The sequence below is a fragment of the Malus sylvestris genome, chromosome 11 (genome assembly GCF_916048215.2).
Source record: "Malus sylvestris chromosome 11, drMalSylv7.2, whole genome shotgun sequence".
Taxonomy (NCBI): domain Eukaryota; kingdom Viridiplantae; phylum Streptophyta; class Magnoliopsida; order Rosales; family Rosaceae; genus Malus; species Malus sylvestris.
This window is the reverse complement of record NC_062270.1, coordinates 30,071,449-30,088,152: the sequence shown is the minus strand read 5'-3', so window position 1 is coordinate 30,088,152 and position 16,704 is coordinate 30,071,449. Positions and strand designations below refer to the sequence as shown.

The following is a 16,704-nucleotide window of genomic DNA, read 5'->3' as shown; positions in this document are numbered from 1 at the left end:
AGCCACGTCAACATTTTATATTACTATTTCTTTTTGTTTTATTATTTTTATAAAAAAAACAACATAACATATTGACGTGGCTTAACCGTGACCACACAAAACAGGAGGGCACGGAAAGGGCACCGAAATGAGAGGGCAGACAATCCAAGTCCTTCTCCATCTGAACCACTTTCAGAAAGCTCAGATTCGGATGACATGGCTAGTAAGAGTGAGGCAACACCCTCGCATGCTTGGATGAAGCCGCCTTTGCAGAAAGGGCATTTGATTTCGGCATCCACAGTGACCACATGGTGACACCTGTAACAGTAGTACCTAGCTGAAATTGCTTCCTCCGTTCTATTTGTCTCGTTCATCTCCCAACTATCTTTTGCTGCACAACCATATGTGGACTAAAATCATATAGAAATAACTCCGCATAACGAACAAAAACAGCCCTGAATTTTTCAGAGTAACCGCACGCACCTTCCATAAATTGATATGCAGCTTTAAAAATCAAGGCTGCGATACGCAACTTCAGCGAGGCCTGGAAGTTGAAATAAAATACAAAAATGAATTGGTTTTGGTAAAGAGAAATAATCCTTCAGAACCACAGAAGTAATTCTATAACTAATTGGTACTTTTCCTCCATTGAATCCTATCCTAGGCCTTTTGTTTTGGTAACAATCATGTCCTTTCTTCGGAATCTCTATCCATGTTATCCTAGGTGTCCCCTTAACCTTGTTATTACCCTCCGCTTTCAGCAGATACTCTTTATCAATAGCACATCCAATAGTAATACGTTGCAACTTGCATACGACTAAACCATCTTAATTGGAGCTCTTTCAATCAAACTTGGACGCATTAACAAATGAAAATAAAAATAAATATTTTGGGGGATCTAGCCACTAGTGTATTTGTAATAAAGTTAATAATAAGGTCCTGGAACCGAAAGATTGTCCAATTTGGAAAAGAAGCTTGATTTCTTAACTAGCTTATTCGTAAAAGAAGTTGAAGTTTCACTATAGAATGAATTGACAATAAAAACGCCTTATAAGCACATATAAAGTCTTTTATTTCCAATACATGGGAATCATACTCTCAACAATTCAAAGATGGTCCAATTTTGGACATCACAACTGAAACAAGGAAGCAAAGTCAATCAGTTTTCTGGGATTCCCATCCTAGCGAAATGAGTTTTGATTTGCTATACATTTCCATTTTCCAGAGATGTATTTAATCACTGTAAAGTAGCAAAAAATGAACTTAATTAATTGGAGAGACAGAGAGAGCGAGAGAGAGAGAGAGGGAGGACCTGAGCAGCAAATTAAATAATGTGCCACAAAGACTAAATAAACACGTTAATCAACATTTGAATGATAATTTAATGATCTATGATCACATCATTTAGTTTATAAAATTTAGTGTAGAAATTTAATCTCTCTAATATTACCCATAAAAACCAAGCATCTGCCCCTTGCACCCAAAGTAATTTAACAACTACCAGCAAAATACAGATACAAACAAAACCTTTTGAAATCAAGATTAATTTCATTTAACAAGTACCACCCTTTGACTTTCAAACAGATTTCATTTCACTAGTAGACTACTAGTTGGTAATAAAAGATGAAGAATATCCATTTCATACACCTTTGGTTACCTAGTTTAACATTCAATATAATTATAGAAAACTAGATTTTAATCCCTAAATAAGATAAAGTTTGAAAAATATCTTATACAAAATTAAAAATTGATTTTAGTCCCTAGACTCTATTAAATATCAACACATGTAATCAATGTCTCTCCTTTTTATTTATAATTTTATGGTGTTCATAAATTAAATTTTATGAAAATATTATAAATTTTAACTCTCATTATGGTGAGTATCTTATATAAGAAAATATTTTCATAAAGATTTTTCGGTACACTTATGTTTTTGCATATTTTCTTATGTGCCACTAATTCATTACAATATATTTAGGTACGAACATTTTGGTACATTGGGTTTAATATAATATGTTTAAGTACGGACATTTAGGTACACTAGTTTAGTATAATATATTTAGGTATCAACATTTCAGTACACTAGTTTAGTATCATATAGTTAGGTACGGAATTTTTGGTACACTTATATTTTTGCATATTTTCTTATGTGCCACTAATTTACTACAATATATTTAGGTACGGACATTTCGGTACACTAAATTATGATACGGACCTTTAGGTACACTAATTAGAGGAAGTTAAATAAGATTAATGAATTAAAATGTGTATAATAATAATTTAAAATTTTAATGTAAGGACATTAAATAAGATATCTATTAAATATTAAAATAAAAATATAATATAAATTTGAATTAAGTACACATTAAGGGGGCGTTTGTTTCACCTCCTTAAGAGGGACTGGACTGGACTGGACTACAGTCCCATGTTTGATAGGTGTTGGGACTAAGTTAAGTGGGACTAAAGGGGACTCGTGTGGACTACGGGGCTCGCTAGGTAGTCTTAGCGAGACCCCCCAAATACCACCGGATTGCTAAGATCGTTGCTCTGCTCGACTCCTCAGCGCTTTGCTCAACTGCTCACCCTGCTCGAGAACCTCACCGGACCATCCCAGGACCACCGCCGCGTCCTCGTAAATCACGGCTTCCTCTGTAACTTTCTCTTCTTAGTTGCTACGCGCGTCGTCTTTCCCTGCTTCGCCGCTCTCATTTCCTTCTTCCTCACTGCCTCGCACATTAAAAAATCCAAAACATCCAACCCCAGAATTCGCAACCCCAGATTCGGAATCCACAACCTTCGACAGCCCACAAACAGAGACAAATTTAACAAAGAAGACAAAATCCAAACAAAAAAACAGCAGCAGAGAAGAAAAAGCTCTGAGAAAAAGAAGAATCGAGAAAGTGGAGGAGATGGCTGAAGCAGCACAAGGTCCAAGGAGAGCATTGCCCCCACCGGGAAGAGGCCCTCGATTCGGCCCCGTTGATCGCGAAAAGGTCCCCTCCCACTCTTTTAATCTCTGGGGTTTTAATTTTGTTTTTGCTGGTTTAATTTTTTTGTTATTTTGATGGGTTTTTCTTGTTGGTGCTCATTGAGGCTTCCAGAGAGAGTGTGGGACGAAGAGAACAAGGAAGAAAAGGATGGAGGCTTCCGGAGAGAGGGAGAGTATTATTAGAAGAAAAAAAGATAGAATTAATTAATATAATATTATTAGATATGAATTTAAAAATATAAAATATTGTAGTTTGTTATTATCCTTCTTTTTAGTCCGACACTGCACCAAACGCTTCACTAAATCAGTCCAGTTTAGTCTAGTCTAAGCCAGTCCAGCTGAGTCCCTGAAACTAATCCAGTCCGAGATAATCCGGTGCAACAAACGCACCCTAAGGGACTAAAATCAATATCCAATCTAACACCAAATTTTTATTAACTTTTAATCTTCTTGAAAACCTCATATAATTATTAGACGATGGCTTCCTTCTGCCTGAAGATGGACCAGTTGAATTAAATTAACCGACCTGATTCCCACGGCGTCGTTTATCCTAAGAGCAAGTCCACCCTTGTGGATTGCTTGGGGGACAGGCACCAAGAAAGGGCCCGAGGCCCAGTGGACAACCCTCCAGCCTTGGAGAGCCCGAGTGAGGGTAGGAGCCCGAGCACAAGGGGGTGGGGAGTTGACAGGCCTGCAGCCCGAGGGCCAGGCTTTTTTTTATTTTTTTTTTGTGTCAGCCCGAGGGCCTACAGCCCCATTTCCATGTTTTTTATTATTTTATTTTATTTAAACAAACAAAAAAACTACTATTTTATTACCTATTGCCAGGGGGGAGGGTTTCAAGGGTGGAGATGCAAAAGGTAATTACTGTTCATTAATGGTAGTTACTATTCATTAAAGGCAGTTACTGTTCAATAGGGTGGATTCAATAGTGGATTGCCAGGGGGAGGGCTCCAAGGGTGGAGTTGCTCTAAGTGATAAGCCTGTGTGTTTGGTGGTGGGCCGTAAGTGTTGGTTTTCTTGACGAGAGAGAATTTGCATGTAAACAGTAGTGAACTTCCATATTAAACCGGGAAATTCAAAAGGATATTTAGGAGGAGAGATTGCTTCCTCTTAGATCATCTTTAATTCTTGGGTTAAAACTTAAAATTTTTAACTCATAAAATTTATGTTTTAACTGAGAAACAATTTTTCTCCTCTAATCATTTTGGATTAAATTTTTAGTCTCAAATTATTAAAGAATGAATTTAGGATAATTTTTTTTTCTTAAAAGTAACGTAAAAAAAAGAAAAAAAAGAATTATCTAAACTATCTCTAATTTGAATTTTATGAACATTTTAACCTAAAAATATTTATATTCTTATAAATATTGAAAAATCACTAAACCAACATCATGAAACTCGTGAAATATTATTTTAAAAAAAAGGTACAAATATATGGTGGGCCAGCCCCACTCACTTAGGGAGAATCCTGAGCTAAATTCATGAGATGTGAGTTTTGGTTTAAAACTCATATTTGCCCCAAGGGTTGGAGCAAATTGGGATAAATTTAGAACTTAAAACTTGAGTTTTACTCTAAGGGTTGGAATAGGTCTTAGGAGTGTGATTACTTGTAGAGCACGAGAATCCGTAAACTGTAGGAATCTACAATTGGATCAGGTTTTTGTGTCTTACTGAACAAGAATGATCAATCTTAGCAAAGTCGGTGGACTTTGCCTACCTTTCCAGAGTACAACAAAATGTGTTGGCATCACTAATCCGTTTGAGCAGCTCAATTCGATCGGAGTTGTTAAGTCCATGATTGAAATTCTGAAGTAATCATATTCCGATTTACTTTACTCCGAGCCTAAATAACCATGATCTCACAATTGCCTATAACTATGTACCTGAAAAGGCGTTCCTCTTGAGAATAGGTAGTTGTCCAAATATCATATCTTTCGAAGAAGTTGGAATACCAACCGTTTAGTCTTCTTTTGACACATGACATAAAGACAGGAGTGATGAGAGATGTGTGCCATAAAGACAACAATGATGAAAGATGTCATGTTGCGTGTGCACGAAAATCAAGGAGCAACCTTTTGTGTTACCGAGTGATTCCAATCTTTGGACACACAAATCTAGAGGAGGACGATCCAAATTCAACGGCAAGATGATTTTGGTAGATCCTCTATAAATTCCTCAAGCTTTCCTTCGCTTCCCTCATGTTCTTCAAAGTTCTTTCAAGTGCGAGAGATTGAGAAACTCTAATTATCTTCCAATGATCAACCAATACCTGCAACTTACCTCAATTTCCTTGTTGATCCTTCAATCATCTAAGCGCGTGGCTTAAGCGATTATGGCGAATTCCATCGTCATTGCAAAGTCCGAATATAAGCTGATGAAGACGTTTTGGTACCGTTGCTAGGGCTTATTTGATTCAACACGTTTTTGCGTCATAATCTACTCTTGGTCCTTGGATGGTGACCTTACACTCATCGAGAGTGTTCCAGAGCTTGATCGTACGGTCACGGGAAGCCTAAGCGACCTAAAGCTGATCCGGGATTTTCATGGCGTCTCTTTGTCAACTCCTTTATAAAGTGAGGAAGTTGTGGGGGCATCATTAATCCACCTCAGACAAATCATCATCCTTCTTATCGTCTTTCTCGTTGGGCAGGAAAACCTCTTACTTCTTTTGTGTATTTGGAGATTTTTTTGCTAGAAACCAAAGAGAAATAGTCGGCCCCACTTGCTTTCAGTATTTCCCCCAAATTTTTTGGAACCTGCAATAGTTTCATAAGCTTTTTTTTTTTTTTTTTGTGTTTTTGTCGAAATATAGTTTCATAAGCTTAAATCTGTTAAAAACAGTTCGGACAAACAATACTATAAACTATACTCTTTTGCAAAGATGACGACGCTCAAAAACAGCAATTAGGGTAAGAAATTAAACTTCTCCTTGACGATGGTTTGTGAGATCACAATAATTTACTTAGTAATCTCTTTAAGACTTGGATTAGTATCGCTGTTACAGTAATTTTCAACTTTCAACATTTATGCAGATATATAAAACAGGATTCTCAACAATTCAAGACTACACAACCACCAAATTCTTAAACAGTATACTGATTTCCTCCAACTGTCAATGACTTCTAAATCATGAGAAAGTTATTTGGTTTTGAAGGTGGTAGCTTTGACAATTATGCAGTTAAAAATCAAGAATATTTCACCAACCAAATGCATAAAATTAAAAGCACAAAAGTATTTTTACAGATGATTATCTCAAATCCAATAAACACAGAACTATATGTAACTAATACATGAGAATACCAGAAAACATTTGCAAGCCACAAACCGCATACCTACTCAGTACGATCTTCAACATTATCAGACTTCCCAACCCGTATATAAACACACAACATAATGTTATATTGATAAGTTTATGTATGCGAATAGTGTACGGCAGCATAGAAGCTTCCTCATTATCATCATTCGAAAGTAGGTTCTGCAAATTCATTTCTGTGCCTATTTTTCTCAGCAAAACTAGCATGGAGACCTTATAAAATAGGTCTCATATATGTTAGGGAGCCTTAATGAAAATGGCTTGAGCCAACAAATATTTAACCAAAAACCATCCCAAAATGTTATTTAACCAAAAAGGCTCAAAGTTTAATAAAAAAATCATCTAAAACTATTGTCCACGGGCCAACAAATATTCTACCGAGTCCATGCACCACCATAAGGACCAAAACTATTGGCACTATCTTGGGAATGTCTTCACCTCCTCATCTTCTTTTTCCCTTCATCTTTCCTTGAACCGCTTTCCTCATGCCTGCTCTTCTCTCGCCTTGAGCCATTTTCTTCATATCTGATCTTCTTCCCCACCTCCCCATTTTCTTTTCCCTTCTTACTTGACTTCTCTTTAAATGAAGCTTTCTTCTTCTTTCTTGATGATTGCCCACTGTCACCTGCAGCATAATCATGTCCCCACGGTAAGGGATCATCTTCATCATCTAACTGCCAATTGCTTGGTAATTCCCCAATTTCAAAAACGACCAAATCAAAGTTCAAATTAAAGTTGAAAAATGAAGCATTCATCGGAACAAAGCAGCCGAAACAAGTTCAAAGAAGTTTAATGGCAAAAACCGGCGAAAAAGTGTCTAAAAAAAAAAAAAACTAAAACATAAAACTGTTTCTGGATAACCCAAAACATAATACTGTTTCTAGAAAAAAAACTCAGATACATTGTTTGTTTTGTCTGTGCACAAACAAACACTGTATCTGGAAAGAAAATAACCAAAATCCAGAAATAGTGACTTAAATTCCAAAAATAGTGACTTAAATTTCAGAAACAGTGACTTAGATTCCAGAAATAGTGACTTGATTCCAGAAACAATGACTTAGATTCTAGAAACAGTGACTTAATTCCAGAAACAATATATGTTTTAACATTTTACTGTTTCTTTTCTTTCATGTATCAGTTGATTATATTTAAGAAATATGATGCTTATTTTGCTTTGAATCCAAATACAGTAAATTTCATTATTTCTTTTCTAGCTTACATTTAAGAAACAGTGTTACTTAAAATCCAGAAACAGTAACCCGTCGTTATTATTGAATAGCATGCAGATTTCAAATCTATTTTCTGGAGAAACAAACGATGAACTCCATTGACGATGAAAAATTGAAAAACAATACCTCAAATACACTATAAATAATATTGACGATCACATTTCAACAAAATAAAACAAAATATAAATTAAATAACATGAGGATCTATATTTTTGTTTCAAAGAAAAAGAAGAAGGTCTGCAAAACAACGATGAACTCCATTAACGACGAAAATCTGGAATCAACCTAAAATAGTTAGGAGTAAAATTGACAAATCATAATTTATTATAGTTAAGTCAATTTTAGTTGGACTACTTTAATATGGGCCTTGTACGAATCATTAAACAAAACTTATAACATGGTTTTTTATTAAAACTAAAATATTTCAAACCCTTTTCATTAGTTTTCCTTATATGTTAGGGAAATTTTATTTAAACCCACATAACATCTTTTTACACCCAACTTACTCTCTACACCCATATTATTTTTAATTAAACTAGCAATATCTCTTTAAACCTAAATTTACTACCTAAACTACACTCACAAACCCAATCAATATGTAAAATTATCTTTACACTCATTCAAAAAATAAAAAATAAAACTCAAAGCATGTGTTCTCTCCTCTGAAGTTTTTACCTTCCTTGACATATCTGTCATATTTTCTTTCAATCTTCTGTCTCTTTGCAAGAACACACCACTCTTAGCATCAAACACAAATTTATCAGAATTTAAAACTGTTGAACTGTCCATGTGGACAATAACAAGCAGAAACAATCCTTTTTTTTTTGAACAATCGATACTATCTACACTAAGGGGGAGGGGGTGGGTTTGGCCTCACAATGGGATAGCAATATTGTGGTTCAAAATCACATTTGGCGAGAATCAAACCTAAGACCTCTCACTTACAAGTGAAGAGAAATATCACTAGGCCGTAGTACTAAGTGGCAAGTAGGGCTGGGTTCGGTTTTTTTCGGTTTCAATTTTTTCCGGTTTGGTTTCAATTTTTTTCGGATTTTTTTTTTAATGATGTAAATGGAAGGAATAAATCTCCCAGTTCTCATATATCAATGGAGCCTGCTCCGCCCAGAATCGTCTTCCATTACCTCCTCTTCATCACAAAATCTCTAATCCTTTAGTTAAGACTTTTCTAGCCTCTTCCCAATTTTTTCTTCTCCAAAAGTACAAATCATACAACTATTCCATCATAAACAAAATAAGAGACGCAAAAGAATTTAATTCCCTTTTTAAGACTACACAGAGGAAGAACCATATGTTTGCCACGTGGCAAAAATAATAATTTTTAATTTTTCAAAAAAAAAACCTGAATTTTTACAAAAAAAAAAAAAAAAAAAACCCAGATCTGCAAGAAGAAGAAGAAGAAGAAGGAAGAGGGAGAGAGAGGAGGGTCGCGCGGGGAGACCAACGAGGGGGGAAGCTGGTCTCCAGCGGGAAGAAGAAGAAGAAGGAAGAGGGAGAGGGAGGAGAGTCACGTAGGGAGACCGGCGAGGGGGGGAGCTGGTCTCCGGTGGGAAGAAGAAGAAGAAGGAAGAAGGAGAGGGAGGAGGGTCGCACGGGGAGAGGGCTCTGGCGGGGGGGAGCTGGTCTCCGGCGGGAAGAAGAAGAAGAAGAAGAAGAAGAAGGAGAAGAAGTCTGGCGGGGTGGGAGCTTGTTCTTCTTCTGCAGATCTGGGTTTTTTTTTTTTTTTTTTTTTTGTAAAAATTGAGGTTTTTAAAAAAAATTAAAATTAAAAATTATTATTTTTGCCACGTGGCAGACATTTGGCAGCCACGTCAGCATTATTTAACAGAAGGGCATAAATCCTAACAGACTTAGACCACAGGGGTTTAAATTCGAATTTTTTTACCAGAAGGGCTATCATCCGAATACCTTATGACCACGGGGACCATTTATCCGATTAGGCCTATATTCTTCAAGTACATCGCCAGGATTCAAAATTCTAAAAATTTAAAATTTACAAAATCATGAAATAATTCAACAAATTAAGATGCAGATCGAAACAAAAAAAAAAGAAGCAAATAGGTTCGTCTAAATGTCATAATTGGACTCCAATATCGCATGCCCAGTGCCCACATTCAAATTCATAGTCAAGTCCACAATAGATCTAGAAAATTCCGAAACATATTCAAAGAAAAATACAAACTTTTTCACCTTAAATTACATAAATTTCAAATGGGTAACCATAAAATCGCCATGATCATAAAATTAAAAACCCATGAACTGACAAATAAATAAAACCCACAACCTTTGCTGCAGCAAAATCGCCATGATCATCGCAAGCTCTAACAGTTCCTCTTTTCGTCGGGTCTCGAAAGGGACGAGGGAAAATCATGATTTGGAAGAAGGAATCCGTGAGGAGGACATGAGAAGACTAGAGAGAAAGTGATTTGGAGGAAGAGAGGAAGGAGAGGGAAAGGGAGAGAGAGAAACTGAGGAAGCAGCGGACGGAAGAAGTGTTTGAGATCTGAAATGAAATGGGAGTGAGACAGCTAGGGTTTGTAAAGTTAAGAAATTTTATAAAGCATTAAACAGAAGAAACCTATAAATATATTACTGGTACAATTACAACAACACAAGGCCTACAGTCAAGTTGGCTAGCAGCACCTTACCCCAACCCGCAGGGTTTTAAAGTTCAGAGATTAAAGAGCAACACAACTGACCAAATCACAGTATATAAAAGGTTCAGGAACTGAATCTATCACATTCCCACTCTGAACATAATCCCCAATTAGGATTCTTTTACCTAGAATAGTTTCCAGCTGTTTGTATAAATCATTGTATTCGTTGTACAAAGATATATCAATAAAATCACCAATTCTACAATTTCACATACATAACCAAAAAATATTATTACAACTCCAACGAAAGCATATAAACTTTGCCTGTCAAGCTGAACCAAGAGAGACACGAACGCGCGCGCGAAGAAAAAAGAAACATTTTACCTATGATCGTCTAGTCTTCCACTTTTATTTTGTCTAGATTCTAGTGAGTTTATGCCTTCAAATCTTACAAATGGAGTTAATGTAGAATTAATTGAAAAACAAAACTTGCACAAACTGAAAATAGCTTATTTTATTTAAGAGGATCCTAGGATTTTAGGCAAAATAGAACATAAGAGAAAGATTGTGTGATAGTAATATAAGGTGTACATGGCTTTATTGATAAATTTTAGTTTTATAGTTAATTTTAACTTGTACTTTATGGTAATTATGCAATAAGGAAAAAAAGAAACTTCACATTTAAAATTTAAGTTGGGTGTAAAAAAAGGTTCGGTGGCTTCAAATAAAATTTCCCTATATGTTATATAGCCCAAAGTAAGTTACCTTGGGATGACGAATCAAAACTTGGACCTAAGAAGAAAAAAAAGTTGAATATCAGAATGCGGAACAAACAAGACTACAAAATAATAAGAGTATTATTAATAGAGAAGAATGCCGGAACGGCTACAAAACCCTAAAACCTAAAACCTAAAACAAAACCAGATTTAGCCCAAGATTAGTGGGGCTGACTCACCATATATGTATATTTTATTTAGTTTGATATTTATAAATTCATTGAATCCAACGGTTAAGATCTAATTTGATAAAATTCAACGGGTAAAAGCAAAAATTTAACGGTCAAAATTTAAATCTAACTGCTATAGTAATTAAACAAAAATCTTTTATGTGTTTCATATTTTTTTTCATAGTGTTTAACGAGTTTCATGGTGTCGGTTAATAATTTTTCAGTATTTGTCAGAATCTAAATATTATTAGGTTAAAATGTTCATAAAATTAAATTAGGACAATCTACATTTTTTTTTTCTTTTAAAAAAGTTACTTTAAGAAAAAAAATTAGCCAAAATCCATTCTTTAATAATTTAGGGCTAAAATTTTAGGCCAGAATGGTTGGAGCAGAAAAACTGTTTCTGGGCTAAAATTTTTAGGTTTTAGGCCAAGGGTTGGAGATGGTCTAAGAGGCTACATCGTGACCAACTTGATAAAATAAACTAAGGTAAGGTTTGGTATTGCTTAAATTATTTTAAAAGCAGGGATGAAAAAAAGTTGGAGTAAAATTTGTGTTTGGTAACCCTGCTTATGTTCAAAATCACGATCATTTTAAGCTGAAAAGTGGCAAAAAGCAGAAGCAGCAAAATGTTGCTTCTCAAAACCAGCTTTTTTTTCAAGGAGGAGGGTGAACAGTAGAATTTAATGAAACTTTCTCAATCTCAAAAATACCCTCCTCCGTTTCTCCTTCTTGCTGGGTTGAAGATCGAATCTTCATAGTTGATATTCTTATTTCGTTGGATTTCAAAATTTGAAATCGAAATCCCATTGGAGTATTTTTCAACTTGTCGTCACAACGCAGACCAAAGAAACAAATCCAAAACCCCGCTATCAAAAACCATCAATTGCTCGATCCAAGATGCACAATTTCACATAACAGATCTTCATAGCAAGCTCCTTCTGCAACTCAAAGAGGAAGGTGGATCGGAAAGTAATGGGGAAAGTAGTGGATGGCAGAGGAGATGTGTGGTTTGTGAGAGCTTGCAGACACCATGGATGGTAGAGGAGATGAAATTGGGAAACTAGTGGTAGTGGAAGTTATATAATTAGGGGAAAAAAGGGTAGAAATCTCAATCTCATAAATCAGAAAGTCAATCTTGTCGATGATCTTGAGGTAGATGAGAACCGGAAAGTCGATCTTGTCGATGATTTTAAGGTAGATGAGAAGGAACTTTTGGACGATGTGGTCCTCAGAGTGGAGAAAAACAGATGAAAAAAAAGGCAAAAAGGATAACTCTAGAATTCTAGATAGGGGAGAGAGAGAAGGATGAGAGAGGGAGTGGGTGGCTAACTGATTTTGTCCTGATTCTTGCTGGAGAACTTAGGGATTTGAGTTCTCATATTTTCTTATCCCCATCACCCAAAACACGATACCCATAACCCAAACTTGGGGTTAATTTCATAGGGGTGGAGATGATGATAATCTGGTGGTGAGATGGTATAAGATCGAAGGTTTGTGTGTGGGGTTGTCTTGGTGGAGGAGAGAGTGCAAAGAGAGAGAGAGAGAGAGAGAGAGAGAGAGAGAGAGCTGAGAGTTTTCGAGAAAGTTCGGGAGTGTAGAGGGAAGGGAAGACATGGGGAGAAGGGAAATAGGGTGTGGGCCTAACGGCCACACAAAATCCTCACATAAAAATAGTAATATTAAATAAAATATCATAATAATAATATAGTATTATACCTTTTTTTGTCATTTCATACAGTCACAACTGTTTTACATAAAAGTTTATCAAACACTATAATACTGCTTTTTTTCTTTTTCCAAAAGCACTTTTACAAAAAAGTTTTACCAAACACTCAACTACTTTATTTCACATCTGCTTATTCTCATAACACAGCAGAAACAATTTTTTTTTCAAAGAACAACAATACCAAACCAGCCCTAATATAATCACTACTATATATAGTGAAAACTAAAGCAAAACCCTAATCCTTAACGGGCAAGAAACTCTAATATCCTTGGCCCACAAGAAAATCATAAACAATAATAAAATAATAACTAATTTTCCAACACCCCTTGTCAAACTCATGACAGTACACGTTATGAGTTTGCCAATAAGCAGATGCGGATGCAAGTTCTGTTTGTGTTAGGCGGACAAGAAAAGACAAGCTCCATTAGGCGGACAAGACAAACGAGCAAAAGTATTCCAAGTGATGCAAGTGCAAGATTCCAATTCCAATGCTAGTGCGAACTTTCAATCAAACAAACTTCAGTTCACCAGCACACAACGTGACTCGAGTGGTCACCAATTCAAGTACTCGAGTAATCGTCGCAACAACAAGCTCCAACAACAGGTTATTTCCATGATATCTGTGTGGGCCTCAAAAAGCCCAAACACAAAAAAACAAACAGCAAATTTTCTCCTTGCTCATATGGGCCTCAGATCAGCAAGTAGAAATCCACACGGTGTGGGCCTTTCTAAACGAACGTCAAATGTTTTTTTTTCCTTTCTTTTTCTTTTTTTATCCTTCTGTTTTTCTTTTCCAATATTTTCTGGGGTTTTTCTTCCAGAACGTGAGTCAAGCAGCAACGATGAAATCCAGGAGCGGGTGATCCTGCAAGAGGGCAGGGTTGCAGCAAGTGGGTTGGGTCAGTCAGATGCAGCAGCAGGTGGGTTGGGTCAGTCAGATGCAGCAGCGGGGATGCGGGTACAACAAGTGCAACAGCGGAGTCAGCGGGTCATGGTGCAGACGGCAATGGACAGCGACAGAATCGATTCAAGCAGCGGAGTTGTGATTGCAGGGTGGCGAGGAATGCAATGTCGAGGGTGCGAGTTCAATGACTGACAAACAGCGGTGTGGAATGGCTCTAGCGCGGCCCGACTCTGGTGGTTCAATTCCGGCATGGCTTCAGAAGACAAATTGATAACAGCCGAAGCAGATTAAATCCCGAAGGATTGAACCTGCTCTGAAAACAAGTAAACGACCACACAAAATTACATATCTAAACATTGAATCGGATATCATACCCTGCAATTTCATGTCCATAATAACCTGCTTATACTGAAAGTTCTGGAGCACCTATCAGGGCCGGCCCAGGCCCAATGCAAGTAGGGCAACCGTCCAGGGCCCAAAAATATTGGGGGCACCAAAATTATTAGGGTGGTATATTTATATATGTTTTCATAAGAGTATAAATTTATAAAACTTGGTTCAATGACACAGAAATTTAAGTAGAAGAGGTGGTTTGGTCATTTGAAAATAATGAGAGGTCTTGAGTTCAAAACACCACATGTGCTTATTTACTTTCTAATTTTTACAAATTTCTTTTCATAAGAGTATAAATTTATAAAATTTGGTTAAAGGATCAAGAAGTTTAATTAAAAGCAATGGTTTTTGTTGTTTAAAATTAACAAGAGATCCTAAGTTCGAAACGCTATGTGCATGTTTATTTTTTTCAATTTTTACAATTTTTTTTATGGTTGTTAATTTATTTTTAGTTACTAGCTAGTAGCTATGTGGGTTGTTATTTTTAAATATTTGTTTCAATTCAAGTCTAATCTTCAACAATGAGTAATACGTAGACCAAATTTTTAGCGCAAATTTGTAAATTATATAACGTGTTATCAAAATATTTAATTTAATGCCCATTCATTACTAATACATATCAATTAAAGACTCAAAAACATCATTATTTTTTTAGTCCCATATTGACAAGGTTAGTAAATAAGAAAAAACACCTCATGATTTATACAAAAACACTTTCAAAGTTCAAATAGAAAACAAAACTCATCATCTATCTACTTATAAGCCTAGAGTTGTTTGGTTTTCTTCTCTCAATACAAAATAAATTAGTCTTTTTGTGTTTCTAAATTATTGAGTTTGAAGTGTTTTTCTAAGTAAAATTTTATCAATGTCTTACGTGTGAAAATAAATAATTTTCTTATATGAAGTTAGGGCACTTTTTTGGGCGTCGCCCCGGGCCTCAAAAATCTCTGGACCGGCCCTGGCACCTATGCAAGAGATTACACAGTAACAGTGAGTAGATGACCCAGCGAACTATATTTGTTAAGATTTTTGCATTATTGACACATTTAGATTTACAGTAGAGAAATTTTTTCGTATACATAATTATAAGTATAGTGATTCTTCAATGTTGCAGCTTTGATATCTCTTAAATTTAACCTACAAATTTATGCAGCAAATAATTTGATAAAGTGTGAACTAATCTTTTGCGCATAATCTCAGATGCTGAGATATGCTATCATAGAACATTAAAATCGATTTGGACAAAGAAGAGGCATTAGATTGTGATATCTAAAATAGTTGACAGTAAGATTCAGTACTTCCTAGATGAGTGTATAGGAGGAGTTTGGATACTATGCTTATATTTTCCATGCTGTGTTGTGATCAGGTCCAAAACTATGTTCTTTCTAATATCAACTCTAAAGGCTAACCTGTAAGCCCTAAAGGCTAAACGAAACTTTAAATGATATTGTTTCTGTTATAACACCGTCAGGATCTTAAGCCTACAAAAATGGGTAGAGAAGAATTGGTATCGGTGCTGAAGCCTTCAGCATTGGATGACATACATAATGACTTTATTGACGATTTTAAGCACATACTTTATTGCTCAAGAGATGTGAAATACCCCAATATCATGTATTTATTTGTGACTTCATTTACTTACTAGAGTGGGAAACAAATGTAGAACTATCAGTAAGACAACTGATTTATGAATTTCCTAAATTTCGGGAAGAAGAATAGTTCTATATATTACACATACAGGGTCATTTTATTTTTTTTATATACATACTTTACATTAAATGGATGGGGGATTTAGGCTAAGCCAAACAATGGGCCGGCATAATAAATTGGCATCAAACTCACTATTCATGAGTCAAACCTAAGACTTGCCACTAACAAGCAAAGATGAATACCACTAGACTATAGTAAATTACTTGTATTTCATAAAATCTCCATGGCAATCATCTCATTTTGTAGGACTAGGATGTGATTGGACAATTGTAGAATTCAAAGCCTTCTGCTAAACATAAAAGAACCTGATAATCTATTGAACAGGGTTCTATTTCTACAAAGAAGCTATATATGAGCTTTCGTTGTACGTTAAAGGTGACAACTTCAAGGCATGCTTCCCTGATAAGAAAACCATCCGCTGGTCGATCTTATTCCTTGAGAATCATTTTTGTGTTCACTCAAATCTAGTCTCTGTCTTTGGTTAAGCACCATTCTTAAGGGTGTCATCAACGGCAAAGAATACAACAGGCACAGGGGACAGTTTTATAGGATTAGTAGCATGCCGACAGAGGTAATAATACTGCACTGCCGAGCAAATGCATTGAACAATGGCAAGACCTAATCCAAAAGTTTCAGGGAATGTACCAAAAAGCATGTTATTTGGAGGTGGATAATAAAAGAACCTTAACTTTCCCCTCCTCCTCAATACAACTCTTTCCTTTATACCATTGTGAACGAGCTCCCAGATGCAAGCAAGTACAGCCACAATTGCCAACAGCATACCAATTAGTGCATAGTGAGGCTTACGTGGGGAGGAAACCTGATCAAAAGCAGCAGACAGAATCTCTAGGCCAAGGTTAGTGAGTAACAGGATCCCCTCTGACGAAGTTGCCTG

The 16,704-nt window shown here is 35.9% G+C and overlaps 1 protein-coding gene across 1 annotated transcript in view; it reads right to left on the bottom strand.

The window, feature by feature from the left end:
* The window catches only part of LOC126590373 (uncharacterized), a 43,312-nt gene that overhangs the window by 588 nt on the left and 26,020 nt on the right, over nt 1-16,704 (bottom strand). The window contains exons 2-3 of the mRNA XM_050255842.1: nt 463-523; nt 93-370 (exon numbers count right to left, since the gene is read on the bottom strand). Of these exons, the coding sequence (XP_050111799.1) occupies nt 93-370; nt 463-523 (339 nt within the window). The remainder of the gene's footprint in view (nt 1-92; nt 371-462; nt 524-16,704) is intronic.